The sequence below is a fragment of the Onychostruthus taczanowskii genome, unplaced genomic scaffold, assembly GCF_017590055.1.
Source record: "Onychostruthus taczanowskii isolate IOZ18803 unplaced genomic scaffold, ASM1759005v1 scaffold3, whole genome shotgun sequence".
Taxonomy (NCBI): domain Eukaryota; kingdom Metazoa; phylum Chordata; class Aves; order Passeriformes; family Passeridae; genus Onychostruthus; species Onychostruthus taczanowskii.
The window spans coordinates 16,323,510-16,349,290 of NW_024500349.1; the positions used below are offsets into that span (position 1 = coordinate 16,323,510).

Genomic DNA, 25,781 nt, shown 5'->3' on the forward strand with positions numbered 1-25,781 from the left:
CAGACTGCTGAAACATTTCACTGGTTTAAGTCTCCCATCTTCTGCACCATCTTGTCAATACATCATATTTTGCCCTGTGGCATTTAAGTGGGGTTTTGAAAATAAATGATGCACACAGAGTATTTCACACGTATCTCAAAATGCTGCTGGAAAAATCTTACCCCACTGCTCAGGTGGGAAACCATTGTCAAGAAGAGCTGGTGAAAGATGAAAAACTTACCACAGTTATGTAATTCTTTTTTTGGGGATTGGTGTCTCCGTGGAGGGCTTTAACAATATCACTTTTAACTTCGGGGCTAATTTGGGGTTTGACTAAAATACCTTTAGAGTCAAAGCTGTTGAATAAGTCTTGTTCCAGTAAAAAATAGATAAGCAAAACAATCTACAGATGAGCAAAGGTTTTCATTCCTAGAACTGGTGAATCTTGATTAGTTTATCATGGATAGTCTAAACAATTTGTAAAGGGGAAAGTATGTGTAATCGTTGCTAAATGTTGTGAAATCTATAAAAGTTTTCAAATTACTCAAACCAAGATAATAAAGTGTTGTCATGAGACAAGGCAAACTAATAAATATCAAAAATTCAAAATCTGAATTAAATCACACTGCTTCTGTCTATTTGCCAAAAGCTAGAGCATGCACACTCTCTCTGGAGTTTATTTCACAAACTTTAGTTATATTACAACAACATTTTAATTTTACTATAAAACAACTGCAATAAATATTTAAGTCTGAAACCTTCACAGTGCATTACAACCCTATCTCACTTCACCATGGTGTCAGCAAGACTGAAATTTTTCTTCATTTTATAGTTTGCTATCATTTTCCCTGATCCAGCTTTTTTTCATAGCCACCTGTTTGCTTCCTGCTTGTGGAACTAACAGGGTTGATTTTAAATGTTCCTGTTCAATTAAGAGTGTTTTTTAGACCTTCTCTTTCTAAAATTTCAGAGAAGGAAGACAACAAACATTTTGCGTGGTTGATTCAATTAAGAGCTAACTAAACATCTTGGTACTTTCATAAGTTGATTATGCTCAGGCATATGTAATTTATTTAATTCATACACAGCACATTACAAATTAACTTAATTCTTACGGTGGAAACTTATGAAAATACCTTCAAACAAAAAATTTCACTCTTTTTATTTAGCCAGATTTGTGAAATGTATGTTTTAGCTTTCAGTGTTTAAGAGGAGTTAAAATTCTACAGGATGATCTAGACTACCTTATTTTTATGTTAATATTCCAAACCTCAAGTAGGCTTTTAAATACCATCAGTTTCTTAAAGGATTCCCAATTTAAATTGTGAATTTAAAAAATAGTTTTCTTCTCATCTTTAGAACCTTTGGGGTGCTGGCTCTAAATTTCTTCCGTGGTGCTCTGTTATAGTTTAAGCATACCACATGATTAATTCTGTATTGAATATTAGTAACTTTTGATTAAAAGAATTTTACTGCAAAAGCAATCATATCATCCTATAATGTTTTTTCCTGTATTTTACAAGATTATTAGTCTCAGAAAGTTATTCTGTAAAGTTTTTATTCAAATATATCAAGTTAAAGGTTTTAAATAAAGTGGACATCTGAAATACTTAACTACCTGAAAAGATGGTGTCGAAATAAACACTGCCTTCCATAGAACATTGCCCAACTCTCTTTAGGTTAGAAGGTATTGCAGTGTTTGAAGTAGAAAATACTTCAGTATCTTGAGTACGTTGAGTTTTTTCTTGCAAAACTGGCTTTGACGCAATTGTGGTTCTGTTAACACATTCCTCTGCTCTGCCTGGTCAGAGAATCTTGATGTACTGTTAAAGTGAAGACTCTTCACAGTGTATAAATAGGTTACATTTTCTTTTAAAAATGTCACTTCTATGCCAAATGGCAAAAGTGGTCCCGTTGTTTGAGGAGATCGTGGGTTTAGGTCAAGGCCTTTTTACTAGCTGGAAAGATTTGGTTGTTGGCTGGTGGACCACTTATTGGATATTTACAACTTTCCACTGAAGACTTTATACAAAGAAGAAATTCCAGTAAGCAATCAACAAAATAAAGATCACAAAAGCTTTCGTTTGGAGTGTACATAAACAAGTTTGGTTATTCTTGACCAACACTGACCTATGGCACATAAATTTATTTTTCTGTGGTGAAAACCTGGAAACTTTGAGTCAATTATAGACCAGTGGTAAACTCCAAACCAAGGCAGTATATTATTATAGATTTCAAGTATCATAGATACAGAAATTGCTCTAAGAAATGTGAGGTACAAATTAACATTGCAAGAGTAAGTTACAATATCAGGCTTTTCTGTTTTGCCCCCTTGAAGTTGTTCAATATTGCCTGAAAAATTAATTCATTTTAATTAGATTAAGAAGTAGTATCATGGGTTGCCCCCATGTCATCTGTGTGACTTTGTCTCTGGAAAGAGTCAACATTTTCTGTTAGCTCCAAACAGAAACTTTCTGAAATTAATAAATCTTCAAAATTCCTTTCCAGCCATACTTCCACATGTCCTGTACATCCCTTGTACTACATTGTTTCAATATTGGTTCAAAGAATGAAATTCAGCATGCACCTTTACCTCATTCTTCAGTCTATGACATAATTTGTCCTTTAAACTTCATCACCAAACTTACCAACATTTGCTGTAGCAGTAACTCATTACCTTAATGTCTAAGAGCTTTTGTAAGTCTTCAGTAGATTCCTCAGTATTGGCTTCTCAAAAGCCGTAAACAGGAGGTCAGAACAACTCTCACTGAAATTACTCTTCTTTCAAATTCCTTTACCTACAAATGGCCCATTACAGAGTGAAGTGTACGGCTCCCTTCTGAGTATTTTAAATAAAACAGCAGAACATTTAGGCTTTTGCAGATGTGTAACAGAAATAGCTGCTATACCGAAGGAAAAGTCTTGGGTTTACTTCTGTTTTACTGTAGTGCAAAGGCAACTCCAAGCAAGAGTAAAAGCCAAAGGAATATGAATGAAAAGCACATGAAAGGAAATGGTTGGGTTGAGTCCGAGGAAACAAAGGAAAAAGAGCTAGGTTGTGATCAGCTAATGACACAGTTAGATTGTTTTAGGAGTCATTGATGCGGAGAGTTTTGGATCTTTCTGATTTAAACTCTCTAATTTTGCTTTGCAGGAAACATTAGCAAAAATTGTACAAGTAATGGGTGGTCGGATATATTTCCTGACATCTTAAGCACTTGTGGATATAATGACTACGAAGACGATTATAAGGTAGGAAAAATACTTTTTCTGTTAATTTAGATGATGGTGTTGAATACAGCTATCAGCTACATTCTGCTTCTAAATAAATCTCATTTTACTCAGACTGAATAAAAATGAGATTTAATGAAAATCTGTAGTAACTTTTCATAGCATTGGTTGCAATACGCTTGGATTGCAGTTGTCCAATGAGATAAAATCAGGAATGTAGGACTCAGTAACTGTTTGAAACTCAAGGCTATAAACAGTTGGTAATTGCAGTGAAGCATCTGTACATCTCATATTGCAGTGCTACTCAGCTGGTGCACCATATGTTTTGCATTGTGTTATTTCTAGAAGTTTGTTAGTTCAAAAGAATTTTTTTAAAAGTTATCTCAAAACCTAATACTAATAATCTGTTATAATCTGTTAATCTTACGTGCACTGGTTTGTTGATGCTATGTGTTAAAGTTATAAGTAAAATAGAATTGATTTTTATCATTGGAATTATTGGCAGATTTATATTGGACTTGAAATTGTGCTAATAATTGTAAGTTATCCATAAAGCTATCAAGGTCTCCTCAATGCACTATGCATGGGAAACTGAATATGTTCACTTTGCAGATATTATCTTTTTGTTGAGTGAAGGGTTTTTACCATCATGTTTTATGTATTTTCTGTCTGCTTTCCTGCTGAGGCTAACAGATCAAGAGTTTGTTTACAAGGATGAGCTCATAGTGTCAGTAAAACTCTTGGTACCCAAAATGGATTAAGCCCTCTCATGAGGGCCAGTTGTTTTTTCCCCTGCGTTTTAGTATGTGTGGAATAGCTGTAGCAGATCAGTTCTGTCTGGCTTGCAGAGATCCAGCTAAGTATTCCAGCTAAGCCAGGAAGGTTTTGCCATTTTCTTTCTGTATTTAAAAGCCCAACCACTAGTGTAGTTGAAAATAGATAATAGAGAAAATTGAGAGAATATATTGTTTTCCCAACTTTTCTGAAGGCAAATTCTAAAACATCTGTGTCATCTGACAGCTCAGGAACACACATGCATTACTGCTAAAACAGCCACTTTAAACATTGTCACTCAACCCAGGAATTGCCATGTGGTGTGAAAATGGGTCAAAACATAAAAATTCAAATTAACAAAATATAATATTTCAAGTAGTGAGAACAGTTAGAAGATGAACTAGAATAATGGAAAAGCAGTTCTTGTTTGACATATTCATTAGTAAGTTGAAGGAGGTGAATTAAATGCAAATTGAGTATACTTGCAGGAATTAACCTAGACAACTTGAAATAGGATATAGCAGCAACATTTGCAAAAGCCTTGAAAAAAAGCAAATAATAAAAATGTGAGGATGAAAATCAGGAGAGGGATATGGAAAGCAGGTACTGGAAAATTACTGGCAAACATACAGTCAATATAATCTCATACATACAATATAAATCATAGAGAAAATAGAAAAATGCAAGTATCATGCAGTAGTGAGATTTCAGGAGGCATTTGAGGTTCTGCACCATCTACCTGTTTTCACAGAAGATGTTTTCTTGATTTCAGATCTTGGTGCTCAATGGTAACCACTCAAACCAAAACCTTTACTCATCATAAATCAGTATAGTTTGTTGGGGTTTTTTATAAATCTAATATTTTTACTCTGAAAGCTAAAAATAGAGTCCTAATATTTGGATGCTGACTGTTCTGGGCATAAAAATGTCACACAACAACATGCTCTGAAGCATGGGGCATGCAGTATATGAGATTGTCCTCAAGGTTACATTAACTAATATTTTAGGGAAGGTGGCAAAATAGTTTTCCTAGAGTGAGTCCTAAGTGTTATTTTTTATATTTTGAAGACAATGTTGGAGGAGTAGAAACTGTCTTTGGTATAAGTTTGGTGCCTGCATCTTCACTGCTGAATGAATTTCTACTATAGATCCAACTAACTATTTATTCCTTTGGGATTTTTTTCTGTCTTTTAAGACACATTCTTTTATCTTTAATCGAAAGGGGGCTTATTTCTGTACATATTTTACATATTGTATGTATATATGCACACACAGAGGCATATATCTCTCTGCAGATATACATTTATTTGGGGCAGCTTTGAATATTCTAAAGAAGGTTTAAATTATAAAGATCCGTGAGCAAATACCGAGTAATTTGTTAACAGGTACCAAGTTGCTATGCTTAAAAATGCACTGAAATGAGGAAGCTTATTAAAAAATAGCATAAACATGTCACCTCTTATTTCCTTACTGAAAGATCTTGCATGCTTCCACAGTTTCTATTTAATGTTCAAATTAAAAATGTTCCATTTTTATTTCATTTTAATGATATATTAGCAGGTTCTATAAAAAGAAAATATTTGCTTAACATTTTGAAATTAACTGTAAGCGCCTGATACAAAACCCTTGGTTTATTCTGTGTTAGATCTTAATGCTCTTTGCTACTCTTGCCATTATTTTGGGGGGATAAGTTTGATAAATATGACTGTCCTGGTTTTTCAGCTGGGATAGAGTTAATTTTCTTCCTAGTAGCTGGTACAGGGCTGTGTTTTGATTTTGGTGTGAGAATAATGTTGATTATTTGGTATAATTTGATTATACTGGTGTTTTGCTGTTGCTAAGTAGTGCTTATCCGAAGTCAAGGACTTCTCAGCTTCCCAGGCTCTGCCAGAGAGCAGGTGCACAAGGAGCTGGGAGGGAACATGGCCAGCACAGCTGACCCCACCTGGCCAGAGGGACATTCCCCACCACAGAATGTCATCTCCAGTATATAAACCAGGAGGAGTTGGCTGGGAGCTGTCAGCTGCTGCTCAGGGATGGGCTGGGCATCAGTCAGAGGCTGCTGAGCAATGGAGTTGGGCATCACTTGTCTTCCTACCCCAACCCAGGTTTTCCTTTCTTCCCAGTTGTCCTCCCCATGCCATGGCAGGAGGAGGGAGGGAGTGGTTGTGTGATGTTTTGTTGCCGCTGGGGTTAAAGCACAACAATGATAATGTCTGAACAAAATATTTGTATGTTGTTATGGCATTAAAGTGTAGACCTAAACCTTTATTATATGCTTCCAGACCTTTTTCTGTAAGCAAACTAGTTACTGCTAACCTTGAAGATCAAGTTTTATGTTCATCTTAGGCATTCAGATAAGTATCTTTTTTTCCCCATTTTCTATTTCTGTGGAGCTCATGGCAGTACAACACGCAAACAGCAAAAAAAAGCAAGCTTGATTTGACCATGCTAGAAACACACATCAAGGTGTGTTAACCAAACTCAAGCCTCACTGTAGTCTTTCCTTGATTTACTTTGACATCTTCTACCTAGACTGAACAAACTGGAGACATGTCCTTGCTGTTGTCAGAAGATATTAAACTCTGTGTCAGCATTATTAATATAGAGCAAGATGTCTGGTGAATGTAAAGCACTGAAATGTGTCCACTTTATTTAAAATAATGACTGAATCAGTTAATACAGCTTTGTCTGATCTTAGACCCAGGCTTTATTAGATCACACAACAGCACCACTATATGCAAGTTTCAGGCTGTGTGATTTGACTGTGTAGCGTCATACTAAAAGAAATTCATGGACAGAAAGATCCTCAGGGCTATTAAGTGTGCTGATACTGGTGCAGCTTGTGCCTGTAGTAGAAGCATTGTCTGCTGCAGTGGACTGAAGGTAAGGGCGCTGTGACCTTCCTGACGAAGCATCCTAAGAAGGGCTCAGGGGCACAGGCACGTCCTCCTCTCAGCCCGGGGAGTGATGCTCTGCTTCAGCTGCTTCTGGGTGACGCAGAGAAAGAGACAGGAGCCTGGTCTGGTGTTGCACAGAGTAACCACTTTTACTAAGAGCAGGGTGCTCCAGCAAAGGATGCCAAGGCCAAAAATACCAAGTGCCTGGGAAAGCAGGGCTTTATATGGGAAATAGAGGGGCGGGACAAAACTGGAAAACCAATAGGGTACAGGTGTGGGGGTGGAGCAAAGGGGAAGGGCCAATGGGGTGGGAGAAATCAACATATGACCGCAAAGGCCGCTGGGGCTGGGTGACCTTTCTCCTCAAGCTCTGAGGGAAGGCTGTGTGGGTCAGGGGCTGGCTGTCCAGGGGAGCACAACAAGCTTTTCCTGGGCCTGTTCTCTGGCCCCCACAATCATCCATGGAAGAAGCATTCCTCATTTGCCCAGTTCCTGGAGTGCTCTCACCACCCTGGATGAGCAGCAGAAACACCTCTCCCGGCGAGGGGAGCTGAGGCCGTGGCAGGAGCAGGGCCTTGGCTGTGGCTGCCTTGAGAAAACAGATGCATTGCCACTGTCTGTGGAGCGGATCGTTGCTCTGGAATAATGCACTGTTTCCAGTGAGTCTAGATTGAATCTTTGCCTCTCACCAAAATCTGACACAAGGCAGACATCTATCAATGTGTTTCCTTGTGTCTGTAAGTCATGCTAAATTTATTTATGTTAGGCTGCATTTTTTATTAATATTTTTCCATCAGGAGACCAGTATTCCTTAAAATAAGTGCAAAAATTTTCCATTGACTTCAAGTGAGGACTAGGACTGGATATTAGCTGATATTCTCTCTTGTAGAGCAAAGAGGGAATTTGCTTTAATTGCAGAATGTTAATAAGCTGCTAAATTCAAGCCCATGAATGTTCACATTCACAGATACATCTGCTGATTCATGTTTACACAGGAAAATGTGGAATTTACGTTTTCCTGTATGGTGCATTTACAAAGTTGTCATCTCTCCTACTAAGGAAACCTTGAATAACAAGACATTCTGACTGGCATAATTAAAATTAATGATGCCACTATTATTATAGGAGGTACTTATGGCACTGCTGATCGCATCTTTTTTCTGGGTGGTGTTTAAGCTCAAGGTGAATTGAAGGGAAAATGTCAGAGAAAGGATATTATAAATTACTTGTATAAAGATTATTAAATCCCATGAGGAATGCCAATTTTATTGCATGTCTTTTAGTAAATTCTGTTCTCTACATACATAATTTTAAAATGTGTAGAAGTGTCCTATAAGACAAAATTAAATTTTCCACAACATGTAATCCGCCTCTTTATCTCAGTTTTTATTTATTCTTGTATAAGTACAAAATTTTAAAAATGGCTACTGCCTTGTTGAAGTTAATTTCACAGAAGGAAAGAACTAGCGTTCCTTACTCTGTTTCTATTTGCATTTGCTCGTTTCAGTGTTTCTAAGGCACTGAACTCATTTGCTAGGCCCAGTTCTTATTTTACATTGTACAGTTTAAGATTTTCTGATATGTTCTCCGAGTATGAATATTCAAATATTATGAAATATTCAAATATTGACACATGCATCATGAAAATTTAAGTTCACAAATTTTAATACAGTTTTGATAATTATATCTGTAAAGAGGAAGCTCCTAGGTGCAGTATTACAGGATTATATTAGCCCAGGGAATAGACAAAATGAAGGGTCAGTTGGGATGATAGTGGTCATGTATTCCTTAGCAATGATAAATTATATTTCTGAATGAAAGGAATAAAAATTTGAGGGCTTTTCTTTTACATTAAGGGTGATTTCTGGTCAACGGCAAACCTCCTTTGGACAAAGAATCATGCCCTTAACTTTCTCCAGTGTTTTCTCCTTCAGCACTGAGGCACCTTCTCACCCCTAGAGGTCCTTCCAAGCCAAGGCTGAGGTTGGGATCTGCCGGGTGACTCTCAGCCTTGCCTAGGAAGTGTCTCTGCTCTTCTGGGCTATTTTGTAAATAAACAGAAGAATTCTGTCTCCTGAACTTAGTAAAAATAACACGAAACTAAATTTAAAGGAAACATTAGCAGAAACAGGTGGTTTTTCTAAGAAAACAAAACACAAATGTGCCTAAAAATAGACTTTCAAACAATGTATTGAAGTTAAGACAAAGTAGGCAAACTTGTACTAATCCAATTACATTTTATATGTAGGGGTTTATGTCCTTTAAAAACCTATTAACATTAAGTAGCCACAAAAAAAAAAAAAAAAAAAAAAAAAAAAAAAAAAAAAAAAAAAGTTTTAGGATTAGCTCTTTAGAAAACATTTACACTTCCTGTAAACATTTCCATTATTTTTTTCTGAAAATCATAAGATTTTTTTCTGTGCCTAACCACCTAATGACTTTGGTTTAGTGGTTGCAATTTTAATATTTTCCTCAGAAGTTTAAAAATAAGTAATTGGATTCCAGTTTTGGAGTCAGCATTGTTTAAATAATCATGTGAATATTTTGCAGAGGCCAGCTGTTATTACTATGTTCTGATTTTGGTAGACCTGCAGAAAAGTTCATGTCATTTCAATTTCATAATGGGATTTCAATTTCATGTGTATGACTTGAATCAGTTTTCCTTTGAAAAGAGCTATAAAATCTGAGGAGGTTATAATATTTCTTCTGTGTTAAAATATTTGAATATATAATTTCTGAAATTATATTTGGTCAATCTGTACCTTTGTTGCAGTCATTTTATTCCTGAAAATCTTGCACATTTATATTTTAAGTTTAGGGGTTGAAGCTAAGTGTTACTTGAGACATGGGTAATTACTGTTCACACAGAGCAATAAGAACTAAATAAGACATTCCATTTTATATAAAAGTCACTGGTTTTTGTGCTGTCAGATTTGGCATTGCTTGGCCTGTTCCTTTTGCACCAATAAAATACAAAGAGTTTGTTTCTAAAGGGTACTAGCTAAAATACAGATGAGTGACAAATATTTAATAGCTGTGACTAAGTCAATATTGGTCTAATGAATTTCCTGGTTTTCAATTGCCACAGCACAATGTGGAATTTAATTCTTAGTCTTTATGAAGTTTGTGTGTTTAACTGACATATAATTTGAGAACACCATTTACTAATTTTTTTTATTTTTGGGGGTCACTAGGCATTATAGAGGTCTTACAGGCAAATTAAGGCACATCTTTTATGTTCATACAGGAAATGTAAGGAGCAGTATGATTGCATCATCCTTGGTGCTGAGTCTGATAAAGTGCTTCATGCTAATAATCTAAAGCATTCTAATAATCTAAATTTTTTTTTTGGAAAATCAAAGAACGTGAATTTAAATAATTGTAATTTTTAATGCAGTGGATTAAAATGGATTAGTGATTACTTACCTTTGCAACTGTTTGAGAAGCAGGGTTAATTTTTGATCACAGAAAAATGTGTAGCATCTAAGATTTCTCTCCATTATAAAACTAAACTACTAAAATGTTGGAGAAAAGGGGAAAGGTGTTATTTTCTACCTTTTCTTTTCAAGTGTGGAATAACGATAATTATTATCATATGATAAAATAATTTCAACTGTGTAATCATTTCTTATTTTCTCGTGCTTAGCTTGAGTAAAATGACCATGGTCATAATTAAGGTAATGTCCAAGCACTCCTGGCTGATTAACTTCAATCCTGACATAGTTCCATGCAGTTATTTCACATTCATCCCTTTGGCCAAGGAATGGCCAGCAGAGAGACTCAGCCCTGCTGATGCTGACAGCTGTTTGCTGGGCTAAAACTACACGGGCTTCTGCTTCTCATTTTAGCCGGACTATTTGTTGTAAGGGGGCATGTGTGTGTAACAGAATGCCAGAAACATTACATGAAATAGTGGTTTTTTGGCAGAAGACAACCTCTTTTGTTCTCCCTAGCAGGGCAAAGTGACAGAGTCACTTCATGTGCAGCAGCCTGACAGTTTCTGTCAAGCTCAGAGCACATGGCCAGAGGATAAATTCAAGGCAGTGTTACAGCAATGGGGCAGGACAACTGATGCTTTGTTAGTAAGTTCATGCAGGGTTTCTACCTTTTTTCCCTTCATTTAGGAATTCTGGAACCGATTTCAATTTCCAATTTCAAGAGTCTCAGTCAGTGGAGGTTTCCTGAAATCAAATCTGGACAGAATTTTTAAAATGGTGTGGAATTATGAAAAATTAAACCAGTCCAGCTTTTTTGTAGGGCATGTCTCAATCATCCCAATGCAGTGTGAACAGCTACTTACTTTATACCAAAGTACAAAAGACAATTTCTACAATCTAATGGTTAAAATATATAACATAACAGTTGCTATGAATGCACTTAAGATCCATGGCAGTTGCTTCCCATATTTTTCCACTTTAACCATATCTACAACAGAGCAGTTTTAGTTAAAGCAAGAGTCTTCATTCATTTCACATTTCATTTTGCCTTTTCCATATCTGTATAACGATTGGAATGCTCAGCTAATATCATCATGAATTGGGATTACTAAAATAACCTCCTTACTTGGCCTTTTGAATGCTATAAAAATAAATACACTAAAGTAATTTGAAATTCCTTTGGCTATGTTAGTTTACTTAAAGAGTTGCTTCATTGCTACTTTTTACCAGCCTCATTTGGGAAGGCAAATGCTAACCACATGCACTAAATATTGAAATTCTGTCTCTTATATGTAGCATGTTCTATGTTGCTTTAAAAATCTTTAATTTCATAATATAATTTTTAAAACTTCCCTGTTTTAATATTTTATTTAGCTTGAGTGGAAACTAATGTCAATCTAATTACTTTGTTGTAAGCAGAAATGGAGAAGCAGTTTAATTCTGAAAATATTTGGCCCTATTTTTCCTGATATTGTTATTTAGAATAGGATTTAATGTAGTGTGTAGCTGGTGAGTTTACAGATATATGCAGTTAATCAGCAGACTGTGCATTTCAGCTCACTTTTCCTCTGTTGAAAAACTTCCTTTCCAAGTTTTAGCAAGTAACTTTACTAATGAAAGAGTGGTTTGAGTCACCATTTAATGAAGTATTTGAAAATTTAGAATGAGAAATTAATGAGACTTAAACATGTCTTTAAAATTAAATTCATGTATAACTGCATTACAAAGCACTCTAGAGCAGAAGGACTGCGGGAAATTACCTCTTTTAGAGATAATCCATTCTTTCAAACTGACTTGCTCTTACCAGTTTGATTGTGTTCATGGAAATTGATGAATCTGATACTTTATTTGGCCTCATTGACATGGTATGATCAACTGGAATGGTACCAGACTGTGTGTCTAAGTTTTGAGTTCCTGAGGCTGAATTTTCTACTGAAGTCAATTGTCTTGAGATGTTGCCTTGCCAAATGTGTTGGAATAGAGATATAACATTCTCATCATGTACTATACAGCAAAGAATGAAAATCATGCCATAGCTTTCAGAGCTATTTAATGGACAATTACATCATTTCACAGACAATTTGATCTATTAGTAAGTAGTTTCTGCATATATATTTTTCTGTGCAGGTCAACTTCTATGTGAGGGTGAAAGCAATTTATACTCTTGGACACAGCGTATCTCTGATTGCTCTTACAACAGGAAGTATAATTCTTTGCCTTTTCAGGTATGTGTTTTTTCATGAGTAAATACTAACAATGATAAGACATCTTTAGCTGTTGTCTGATTGCTCAGCTATTTAGAAAATGCATAGAGTTTACGCTTTTTGCAGTTAAACAGCTGACAGTAATGTAATGCTGACTAGATTTTTGCTAGCAATGATCATATTAATAATTTTCAAAGTATTTTACAAATTTATAGCCCATGTAAGAAAGAGCAGTAATTTAGGAATGATTACATAAAGAATTTTCTGTTTGGTTATTAAAACTAACACCTTGAATTGCTCTTGAGAATTAGTTGGATGCTGATCTCACCAGTGGACATGAGTGCAGTCACGTTTTGCAGAAACTTCTGAGTGGTTTCCAGGGGTACTGTAATCAAAGGCAATCACTAATTTGTCCAACTGTAAATCACAGAATCACCAAATCACTGAATCACCAAGGTTGAAAGAGACCTTCAGGATCATCTACTCCTGCCATCAACCCAGCACTGCCACAATCACCCCTAAACCGTATCCCCAAGTGCTGCATCCAAACATGTTTTGAACAAGTCCAAAGACAGTTGACTCCACTACCTCCCTGGGCAACTCATTCCAATGCCTGACCATTCTTGCAGTGAAAACTTTTTGTCTAGTACCTAATCTGAACCTCCCCTGATGCAACTAAAGGCCATTACTTCTCATCCTTTCACTTGAATCATGCAGAAGGGACCAGCCCCCACCTGGCTGCACCCTCCTTTCAGGTGGTTGTAGGGAGCAATGAGGTCTCCCCCGAGCCTCCTCTTCTCCAGACAAAACAACCCCAGTTCACTCAGCTGCTCTGCACAAAACATGTTTGCTAGACTCTTCACCAGCTTCGTTGCCTTTGTCTGGCCACTCTCAGCACCACAGAAATGTCCTTTTTGAAATGAAGGGCCCAGAACTGAACATGGCGCTCGAGGTACAAGTGTCGCCGGTTCCAAGCACAGTAGTAAAGGTGTGGATAATTGTGCTGGGTCTGCAGTGTTTTGTTAGGCAGTGTTAGGAAAGGCAGTACTGCCTCCTGCTTTTGCCCAATTTCTGTGACTTTTCTCAGACTGAAAGCAATCTTCAACTAGTAAAATAACTTTTAAACCTTCAACTAGTAAAAAAACTTTTTACTGGTCTTATCAGTATCACAGTTTATCTCAGTCTCTCCACCTTCATGCCTTTATGTATCACTTCTACCTGTCTAACAGAATAGCCTTTATTTTCCCCATTATGAACTTCACACCACTTTTCTGCTCCACTTAGGACCAAGAAAGCCAAGAAAGTGCATATCACAGTTTTGGTAGAAAGGAAGTACAAATAATATGTAGATAACAGCATGTTGTTTGTCAGAGCCTCATTCCTCTCATTAAATATTCCTATGGTGAGATCTGTAAGCCTTTCAGTCTGCCATCAAATTTTCTCAATATCTAAATCTTCAGAAATCATTCAGAGCAGATATGTAACCCATAGTTATGTTTGGAATACCTTTTAAAAAAATGAACTGAGCCAGTCATGGTTATACTCCTTCTACCAGCAAATGCTCCAGGCAGATCCCAATGCAGATCACTGCAGTTTCAAAACTGCTAAAACCACATTTAATACAGAGAATTACAGACGTCTGAATGTCACCCATCACCAGAAGTCAGCTGTAACAAATCAAGCATTTAAGAGGTGTACTCAAAACCTTCAACTTCAGTTTAAGTATCCAACTAGAGGTATGTTTTCCAAGTCTTCCAGCTGAGTAAGGGGAAAACAGGCTTTTTTCATGAGGCAACATGTGTTCTTCTAAGCCCCCCTTGAAGAAGATTCTCTCTCTGTTATTTGCAGGGAGTGTTGGGGCCTCCCAATATAGTGAATTGAATTAGGAATTAATTTCTACCTGCTAACTCCAAAATATTTGTTTGACAGCTTTATATATATCCAACATTTATTATTTGAGCTACTGAATGGGATGAGTAACTAATGATCTACATGAGTTATTCAAGAAAAACAATTTCCTCCTATCTGCAGCTTGCATGTATCTCTGAATTCCATGGGAGCACATGATGCAGTCCAGCATAATAGTGGTATTTCAGCAAAGGATGTGCATGGCCACAGCAATCACTGCATTTTAGACAACTGTTTAAAATTCAGCCTGGTATTATGTCCTTTGCCAAATTCAGGCCTAACATGGCAGATCTGTTCTTTATTTCCTTGCACTCATTGTAACTATTCTTGCTTCAGTAATGTCAGAATTATGTATGTTTGATAAAAATCACAACTGGAAGAATACTTATAAGTTGCCACTGCACACTGCCATTACACCTATTGCATCTTCATTTTTTCCCTGCTCATGCTTGCTAAAATGCCTTGGCTTCTGGTCTGTTTCCAGGTGCAGCTCAAGGTGCTGGTTGTGACCACAAAAACCTCTTAGCGCTTTGGTTTCTAGGGATTTTCTATAAAAAGAATATTTTCAACAGGAAAATCTTGAAGGAGCTGTATTTTAAGGGAAAAGCCCTCAACTTCTAGCTTGCTTCCCCTGAGCACTCATTCAGCTACATGGAATCTTTTGTCTGTCATTTGTTTGTAAGGCTTTCACATGGCTGCCAGACTAAAGAAGTTTTGCATTCATTGGGTAGAAAGGATAGGTGATCAAATGTTCTGAATGCATTTTTAATTGCTCCTGCATACACCATCATCATAGGATCAAAAGTCACTCTGTAGTAAAACACAGCTGAATAAAAGAAAGAAACCAGAAAATAATAGGTGAGAGCACATCTGAAGTATATCCAGGATAATCAAAGTTGTATTTGCAAGAAAAACACTGGAATGAGTGCACACACAGAAGGATACAATAGCCTGTGTTTATTGTCAGCTTATTATGTCAGTTTATTGTCAGTTTATTATGTTATGCTGAAATGTGCGAGAAATACCATTGGGGTCTTTTAATCTGTGATACTGAGCAGAAGTGAGAGATGAAAGAAAACAGCAAGGCAGCCCTGACAAAATGACAGAAAAGGAAAGGGTATGCTCTTACTCAAGGTTCATATTGCTAAGAAATGTCCACAGAGTAATAGTCTTTTCAACAGTTTCTGCATCATAAACTAAAATGCTTATTTTAAATCTTTTTAGGAAACTTCATTGTACTCGGAACTACATCCATCTGAACCTGTTCCTCTCTTTCATTCTAAGAGCAATCTCTGTTTTAGTCAAGGATGATATTCTTTATTCCAGCTCCAACACAGCTCACTGTCCAGAGGATCAAACCTCATGGGTAATAAACCTCATTTGCTACCTGGTGTAACACTGTTTCATCACTGAATTTTGCTCCCTGATCCTTTTAAATATTTAGGAGTACCAAGATTTCGCTGTAGACAATTCTGAAGAGAACATACTGACTGGGAGAATTGGGTGTTCGATGAATCCAGATAAAGAAGGTTATGGAACAAGTAGGAGACCTTAACATTGTTTGCACGTTCATGAAGGACAACTTATCATCAGCCAAGACAAATCATAACCAGATACATCTGGTTAAATAAATAGCCAGCCACTATAAATAAATATGAATAAATACGGCCACTGCATTAATCATCTGGGAGGGTTGAAGACAAACAGGAGTGCCATCAGCTGGGAGTGATTAAAGGCAGCTGCTCTGGAAGTGTTCCAGCAGCTTTATCTGGGGTGCAGGAATTGGACAGGTATCAGTGGAGGGAGGGAATAACTCAGCAAATTAAATATTTGCAGGAGTTGTCTTCATTAACTCCTCAGTACTTCTGGGCTATGAAAGAAGTGTTATCATCTGCACTCTTGGCAAGCTAATATGTTTACTGCATTTTCATGTATGGGGTTTAAAAAAATCTCAAGTCTTGCTGTTAAAAGACTGACCTCTATATGATATGCCCCATTTGCTGCCATGTTGTTTCAGTCAAAAATCCCTTCTAATTTTAATTAATGATAGTTCAGGCTTGTGAGAAAAAAAATGGAATAACATATTTTTTTGTCTTGATAGAGCCATATTGTCCCAAAATGTGAAGTTCTTAGCAGTGAATACCAAGCTGTATATAGGAATTCTTACTCTGGGATATTTCTAATGGAGAAAAACAGGAACTGAGTTAGTAGACTGCAATTAGGCAAAGTAGATAGCAGACAGATTGCCAGGGGTAATCAGAAGTTCTTAGGTCCTTGAAAGACTGTTCAGTGGACTCTCAAAATTCTACTTGGTTTCTGCAGTCTCATTCATTCCCAGTTATTCTTGGCTACAAAGCCCTATACTTTCCTATTTAAATATGTCAGATTTTGTGGACTGCTGGCTAATTTCTGTTGCATTGAATGTGGGATGATCTGGCACCAGCCTGACAAGGCTGGTCTGTCTATCAAGCACTGGTGCTGCCTTTCACACATAACAGCACGTGGGGTTTTCCCCTTCCGTCATGTGTGTGTGATGTTCCACAGTCCTGCTGCACTCACAGAGGTCTAAAACACACAGTTCATAAGCTCTGTAAGTAGGTCCTGGCTCTGGACTACAGGAGAATTAATTTTGGCTAACTTTACTGATAGATACCTTCACTGTTCAGCATGAGCAAATACAGCTCATACAGGATTACATGCAGGAGGAAGGGAAAATACTTTGATGCAGGGTTCTGGTATGTAAATTGAGAATGTAATAGAAGGAAATATTGGAATTGATAAAGGATTACAAAATTTGCACTGCTGATATGATTGTAAGGAATCCTAAGCATAAAAGTAAATTTCAACTTGCATGAAAATTTCAACTTTTCACGCATTTTGAAATGCTTAATTTTATCCATCTTACATTTTCTGGCCCATTGCTGATCTGCAGTGGATATCCCAATCTCCAGAGGTAAGATCAGTTTTACCAAAGTTAGCTAGCTTTCAGACTTTGATTGTAGGCAGCTAAAATCAGATAAAATAAATTCAAGCCTTTGGACTCTTCCTTAGTTTTCTACATAAGCATGTACACAGGCATGGATGTTACTTGGAATGCACTGAGGTGTCTGAGACATCCTGGGGGGCTGATGGCTATGAAGAAGTCTCCCTGAGGAGGTCTGTGCCCTTCTGGCTTAGCAGCTGGTGACTGCATCTCACTTCTTAATAAACATCTAGGTTTAGAGAGAGGAATTAATCACTGAAAATTAGTAAGTTACCTGCTTAGGTATCTGGTGTAGTTGGAATTTTAACAGCAAAATGCAGGTGTAAAGGGTATTTAAAATGGAGAAGTGAGTAAAGCTGGTAGAAACTAGAGATTTTATTTGGTCCAGTTTGTGTAGTCTGTTACATTCACCATATCATCACATTTCTTGGGCACATTCTCAGTCCACATGAACATTTTCATATTCAATTCTCACGTCCCAGATTCCTACAGGGAAGTACCAAAGTAGCAGCAGCCAGCACTAGGGAACATCAGCAGCACAGACATCTGAAAATTAATTCTGAAGACCAGCACACAGACTATAAGTATCATTTTTTGATATATGTCTATGTTTTGTTAACTAAGAAACATTAAAACTTTTTCTAAAGGGAAAACGTTAATTTTAAAAATCCAGACTTAATCTTCTAAGTCTACAAAGTAATCACAAAAAGTTACTTCATAATAATTTAGTTATTTTTCATTCAGTTTCACATTTAGCTTTGAAAAAATCATAAAGTACTTTCTTTGTTAAATTTTACTGTGTTAGGAAGCCATGTGACATTTTAATACATTTATTAGACTCCGAGTAGATGATAATTTAATTTTATAGCAATTCATTAATAAACTGTTGCAAAAGCGTGCATTTATTGATAACTACTATATTTTTCTATATTTATCCTATGAAGTTTTCAAAACTTCTGAGTGAAGTTGCAATGAGAGCCATCTAAATAATTTTTAATAATTCACTTTATCTCAATATATACAGTAACAATTACAATGTTGCAATTTGCTTGACTGAAGATAAACATTTCTACTGGACCTGGCTTATTGATACTACAAAGACAGCTAAGATTTTTGGCTGTAGTAATAAAAGTAATATGGCATCTTTCCTGTGACAAATTTGATCCTTCTTCTCATATTTCAGGTGGGCTGCAAGGCAATTCTGGTGTTTTTTCAGTACGGTGTTATGGCAAACTTTTACTGGCTCTTGGTAGAAGGACTTTACCTCCACATCCTCCTTGTGCTAATATTCTCCCCCAACAGACACTTCACGATCTACCTGCTGATAGGATGGGGTAAGAACTTGCCCATCTCCCAGTAATGTTCTTTTTTCTGTGTGTGTGTGTGTTGGTCAGGTTCAGTGTTTCATACCAAGGTAGTTGAGCTGTCTCTGCTGGTGACTCCTCAGGCTCACAGATTGCTCAGCTCAGCTCCAGCACAGGAGAAAGAGCAGGCACAAAGCTGCTGGAGCAGTTCTTCCCTGCTGACACAGCTTTCATCTGTGCCCAGGGATTGCTCTGGCGCAAAGGCTGCCAAAACATATGATTCAGGTGTCCTAATTTGTGAGGAAAATTAAAATTTAGCTGCACAGCCATGAGCTATATTTTATGCGATTTTCCTTTTTGAAAAGCCCAAACAATACTGTCCATCTGGTTTTAAATATATATATTCCTTTCATTTACAGAAAATGCCATGATATTTATATGGAACACTTTAATACTTCCAGTAATAGGTGGTCATAAAACATTTGGGTGTTGCTGGGAAATGGGAATAAACCAGTGTGTGGACAAGGTTCCTTATGAAATGATTTATACTTCTATTTTATATTGCAGTCCTTGGAGGTGCATTGGGAATGCATAACTTGTATCTATTTCCCTGTAAGTCACTCTGACACCTTGCAAAAAACCAAAGAAAGGCGGGGTTTTTTGTGTATTAGTAATTATGGCTACATTCTATAAGAAATAAACTCACTTCCCTGCAGTCTTTGTTTGTAATACATTACCGATGTATACATGTAATCATGTAGCTCATCAGATGGACCTCTCCTTCCATTCCCTGAACTGTTTACTATATGCTGTGTATTTGGTGAAGAACTGCTTACCAGCAGGCTGAACTTTTTGGTTTTTTTTTCCCTGTGGACTTGCATTTTTGTGATCATTCTCTAAACCTCTGGCATTTTTCAGGAATTCCTACAATATTCATTATTACATGGACAGTGACACGGATCATTCTAGAGGACACTGGGTGAGTGTGTGTGGGAGAGAAAGTTTAAATCCCCCCCATGCCTGTGCAATCCTTGCCTCGGGTATGGTATTGCTCACACGAAGGTGGTTTGCTGCTCTGGAGGGATGAGCACAGAACTGAAATTTCAGAGATGGCAATAAAAGGGCAGGTGTTTGGGAGCTCTTCAGCTGTGGTTTATGCTTGATGTTTATTTGAAAAACTCAGAGAGCAGGAGAGAGCAGGGATAAGTTATGACTCCTGCTACTCCTTGGCACACCCACATCTGGAGCTATCTGCTGGGGAAGTCAAAGTAATGTTGGAAACAGCAGTGGGGTCCTTGGGCTCAGTGCTGCAATGTGTGCAGGAAGGCACTGGCCATTCTAATTTGCTAACTGGCAACTCGCAGGATTGGAGTGTAGATAACTTTGGGTAAATATACATTACATTCCCAAAAGTGAAGTGATGTAAGGGTGTGTCAGATGCACATAGCCAGGTAAAGCTAAAGCTAACTAGAGCTAACCCTGCTCCTGGCATGTGAAGGGGAGCTGAGACAAGAATTTTGTAGGAAAATCAGACTTGATCCTGCTGCTCCCAAGGAATGGGAGAACATTCCTAACTAGTGGACAAATAGTTTGCACAGTCCTGTTTTGTCCAACTAACTATTATGTTTCAATTTATTCTGTAATTAAACTGAAAAATCATGTCCTACATATTTTCAAGTCTTTCTTTGCAAGACGTCTAATGTGTTAACCAAAGGCAAACTCCTTTTCCCTTTTTCATTATGATTACTGAGGAAGTCTGAGGGGTAATTAATCTCTAATCTGACTAACCTTTCAGAGCACTAAGAGTATTTGGATCAAAAGTGCAGAACCCCAGGGTGAAAATTAAATATTCAGTTTTTCAGGCAGAACTTCAGGTTCAGTCTCACATTTTCACAAACAAGTTCCAGGCATCTATAACCTACATGTCCCACAAGAAATTATGTAATTCCAGTTGCACCTGTCAGTTGCTTTAGATGTTCCTGCTACCCAGAGGTCAGCATTAAGTGCACACTGGAGAAATGTCCTCACACAAAGTGAAACTGAGCTTGGTTCCCACAAAGGTTAACATCCTCCATGATGTCTAATGGTACAGCTCAGTGTGCTTGATGTTTTAGCTGCTTTCATAGAGTCACAGAATGGATTGGTTTGGGAGAGACCTTGAAGACCAGTTGGTTCCAGCCCTCCTTGCCATGGGCAGTGATGCCACACTCAGGTTACTCAGAGTCCCATCCAGTCTGGCCTTGAGCACTGCCATGGATAGGACATCCACAGCTTCTCTGAGACCACACCCTGAGACCTGTGTCCAGTTCTGGGCCACTCACTGCAGGAAAGACACTGAGGTACTGGAGTGTGTCCAGAGAAGGGCAACGGAGCTGGTGAAGGCTCTGGAACACAAGTCTGGTGAGGAGCAGCTGAGAAAGCTGGGGATGTTCAGTCTGAAGAAAAGGAGGCTCAGGGGAGACCTCATCACTCCCTACAACTGCCTGAACAGAGGTTGTAGCCAAGTGGGGCTCATTCTCTTCTCCAGGCAACCAGTGACAGGACAAGAGGAAATGGCCTTAGGCTGTGCCAGGGGAGGTTCAGTTTGGACATTGGGAAGAATTTTTTCACTGAAGGGGTTGAAAAGCATTGGAATGGGCTCTCCACAGAGGTGGTGGAGTCAGCTTTCCTGGAGGTGTTCAAGAAATGACTGGATGTGGCACCCAGTGCCATGCTCTAGTGGTCCTTGGTCGAAGGTTGGACTCAATGATCTCAGAGGTCTTTTCCAACCAAAATGATTCTGCAACTTTATGAGTAAAGAATTTCTTCCTGACATCTAAATCTCTCCTCTTTCATTTTTAAACCGTTGTCCCTTGTCCTATCACTACATGCCCTGGCAAAATGTCATTTTCTCTCTTTTTTATAAATCCCCTTTAAATGCTGGAAGGCCACAGTGATTTCTCCATGGAGCCTTGTATTCTCCAGGCTGAACAACCCCAACTCTCAGCCTGTCTTTGCAGGAGAGGTGCTTCAGCCCTCTGATCACCTCTGGACCTGTTCTGACAGGGCCACATCTTTCTTCTGCTGAGGAGTCCTGAACACAGTGAAGACAGTGCTCCTGGTGGGGAAACCAAGTATGCATATTAAAACAAAGGGAATAAAATTAATGGCAGGAAAGGACTGAATGCCAAATTCTGGGCTAGAGCAGGCATTATTTTAGTGTGCTTTGACTTGTTTATAAGAATATTTCTCATACGTCTTGCTTGCCAGATGATATTAATGTCAACATGATTTTCCCTCTTTTTTTTTTTATAGCTGCTGGGATACAAATGAGCATGGTGGTCCCTGGTGGGTTATACGAATACCAATTTTAATTTCTATTATAGTAAGTAAAATTTGAAGCATGAATTATATATCTGTTCAGCATTGTGCAGTGCATGTAGCCATTATTCTTTACTGCTAGTTACAGATAGGCAGGAATTCCATTTTAATGAAAAGAAATTGTGCTGCAGGAGAAATGTTAAACAGATGCCAAGGCCATTAAAATTTGTTGCTTTCAAAATTTATCTGCCTCCTATTAAATTAGCAGTTGCTTTTATTTGTGTGTTGTTCTTTCTTTAACGTCTCTCCTGTTTATGAGCCTGGAGAAAGGAAAAATCTAATTATACTTCTCAATGAATTGCAGATTTGATTTTGTGTGTAAATAGATAGCCTTGCAATCGAGAATGTGATATTAGTAAAAAAAAAATACGGCTGTGTATATCTTTCTTTAATTGGTAGCCTACTCAAATGTATATTAAACATGAAGTATTTGCAAAATAATACCACTGGAGAATGTTTCACAGGGCTTTTCTTGTTTGGAACTCATTAGAATTAGTGGATTAGTGTAATATTCCTGTTGATTGTAATGATTGTGTAATTAACTTTGGGCATAATGTACTATAGTTATATGTTCATTTCTGAAAATAGAGAGCAAATGAATATATTTTAGATATACTTGCTTCAGTTTTAAAATTATAGGCAGAAGATCAAGGGCATCATTAGATTACACAAGATTTCAGGAGTTTGCATTAAGCTCGGCCTTGCCTTTCAATCTGTGGCTGCTGAAAATAATTTTGGAAGAAATTCCTGTCATCAATATCAAAGTGAATTCTGCAGTTTGAAGAGAAAGAAGAGTAGGCCATATGTGTGAAATGACATAAAATAAGGCCTCAGAGATGTTTTATCTTCTGAAGAAATGAGCATGCAAGAGAACTACAGCAGGAAGGGAATACTTGGACCTCAAAGGAGCTGGAGAATGGGGAACAATCCAGAGTTAAGAAAATATGTTGGAAGATAAAAGCAAAACAAACCACCTGGTGTTTACAGGAAACCCTGTTCTCTTGGAAGCTCAGTTTGAGCAGCTATTTGAGACTGCATGTGCCAGAAGGCAAGGCTCCTCCAAAGCAGCCCTAGACCTGGAAGTTATCCCAGGGCACATTGGCAGACCTGAACTGCAGCTGGATCTTAGTGAAGACTGGGAAGAGAAATCAGATGGAGTACTGGTCAGGCAGCAAAGTTTGATCTATGCCACAATATTGTGAGAGCAAGTTCTGATACCATTTTGCACAGTAGGAATGGCTTCAGTCAATTCAGTGTGTCAGAGCCCTCCCTGGCATTTCCTCCTGAGAATTTTGGCTTGAGAGAAGTCATTTGGCAGACATTCACACTTCATGCTGTACACACTTCAGTTGGAGGTGGCTGTTCCAAATGAATGTGCTGTTGCCCCTGTTTTCTCCTTGTCCACTAATACTGGTTCCAGTGCATATGGCAAGTTAATATCCCCTGCTGTGGGCACTCAGCTGTATTAAGTCTGCAGATAAAATCTGCAATTACAGACTTTTGTCTGTTACCTTTATAGGTAAGCCTCTAAGTAATCATCTGTCTGAAAAAAAAAAAGTATGTTAAGTTCAGCAAAAGCCTGTATTTTCTAACATTTCTTTTTTATTCTTTCTAAACAATATATTACATATCATTTTCCTAAATTTTTATTTCATTCCTATAATTTCCTTTCACTACCCTTCACCTGTCATTTTGAACAAAGTGTTAAAAACAGAGGGACGTGCAGTTGCTATGACTGTGTTTTATTTATTAGTATCCCAAATTCTATAGGCTGTGTTATATGAAGACATAGAAATCCATTGAACTTGAAAAGCGTGGAGCCAAATTTTTAAGAGAAAGAAGGGTTCCACCAATACATGAAGACAGAAATTTTTAGCAGTGAGACAGGCACTGTCTGGTTAAGTACTCCAACTCCCGATTTTGTGCTTTGGGATGGAGTTAGTTTAAAACTACAAAGTTCTCATTTTCACCATTATATAAATTTTTCTCTGGATTAATTTCTTCTAAGATGTGTGCATTTGATGCAGCTGTTTATGTAACTGGAGTCACAGTTTTTAGCACACATTGCAGCTCTGAAGGTGTGGATTCCAACTGTTCGCTTACTTCAGCATGGACATGCTGTATTTAGTGTGCAGTTTTCTAGACCACACCAATGAATCCAACACCAGAAGACATGGGGACCAGAGGAAGCTGAAAGTCAAGACTGAAGAAATAATGGGAGTGACACTTAGGACATACTGAGTTTTATACTTCAATTTTCTAGGCTGATTAGGTTCTGATCATAATGATTTTTATGCAGATGTCTTTCTGAAAAATAAAATACGAAATAAAATACAAAATGAAATGCTACTCTTCTGTCTTAGAGGGCTGTCATGAGAATTAGGCTGCAGATGGACTGGATGATCTCCAGAGGTCCGTTCCAACACCAGCTGGTCTGTGATTCCTTCATTCGTAATGTCAGCATAAATATCTAAGACAATATCTAAGACCTGTGAGAGGCCCTTTTTGTGTTTGGTTGGAGTAGACAGATCAGCTGTGCAACAATCTCCTCTAACCCTAATTCAGACAGAAAATACTGAAAGTTGAGGTGAGGAGCGAGGGAGGGTCAAAACTGCCTCTGGGCTTCCGCTTGTGAATCCACGTGACAATTTAGGACAGTGCTCGATTGCAGAAAACCACATCCAGTGTCCCAGCCTGGGAAACCTGTCCTCCGCTGAAGTAGTGGAAGGAGGACACTTCTGAAAACTGGGGCTTTCAAAGACTTCTGCCAGCCAGAACAGCAGTGTGGGCTTGCGGTGTTGCTGGACATGGCAAAAGTGGTGCTACAGAACCCGAGAGGTTTGGCACTGCAGAGCTGAGGGGTTCTGGAGGGAGGTGCACAGCTCCCATGCTGACTTGGCTCCTGTCTGACTCAATAAGAATTTCTTTTTGCTAAATATTGAGTGGAGGATTCAGAAATCATCATTATATTTGTTTTCTTTGCAGGTGAATTTTATACTTTTCATTAGCATTATAAGAATCTTACTGCAGAAGTTAAGATCTCCAGATGTTGGAGGAAATGACCAGTCACAATACAAGTGAGTCATTCTTTTAGATATTATAGACAGAAGCAAAATAATCTCTTTAAGATTTCATCTGCTGAGAACCAACAACTGCTGCCTTACTATAATTAGATTTAATTTAGAACTACTTATTGACAAAACATGCTATGCAGAAATAAAGAATGTCCTTAAAGCCAAGAGAAGCAGGACCTTAGGTGTTATGTAGACAATATGACATGTTTGATGCAAAAAGTGAAAAATTCTGATGTGCCACAGAAAATCAACACAACTGGACTGACAAGCACATTTGTTTTGTGTTTGTGATTCAATTATCTAAACATGTGGGAGAGCTTGTTGAATCTAGATGAAACTGTGCAGTTGCTACATTATTATGTAGCACAATGGCCAACCTATGGGCAGGAAATCCCCTCAAGTTTACTTCTTGTGACATAAAGTTTTCATTGCTTGCATGTGATATTTATTTAATTTTTGAAAATTATGTATTCCCTTACTTTCATTCCCACCATTTTGCACAGTTTACTGTAGGACTTTATAATATGAAATATTCACATTAATAGCAACCTTGTCCTTCATTATTCAGCCCTGTAAATTCTTTGCTTTTAGCATTTGATTGCCTGATTAAGTTTGCATTTCTGGTCT

General features: G+C 37.7%; 1 protein-coding gene across 1 annotated transcript in view; it reads left to right on the forward strand.

Moving 5' to 3' along the window:
* The window catches only part of VIPR2 (vasoactive intestinal peptide receptor 2), a 46,339-nt gene that overhangs the window by 14,967 nt on the left and 5,591 nt on the right, over positions 1–25,781 (forward strand). The window contains exons 4-10 of the mRNA XM_041408769.1: positions 3,134–3,231; positions 12,449–12,546; positions 15,658–15,799; positions 18,600–18,750; positions 19,639–19,699; positions 22,015–22,084; positions 25,066–25,157. Coding sequence (XP_041264703.1) covers positions 3,134–3,231; positions 12,449–12,546; positions 15,658–15,799; positions 18,600–18,750; positions 19,639–19,699; positions 22,015–22,084; positions 25,066–25,157 — 712 coding nt within the window. The remainder of the gene's footprint in view (positions 1–3,133; positions 3,232–12,448; positions 12,547–15,657; positions 15,800–18,599; positions 18,751–19,638; positions 19,700–22,014; positions 22,085–25,065; positions 25,158–25,781) is intronic.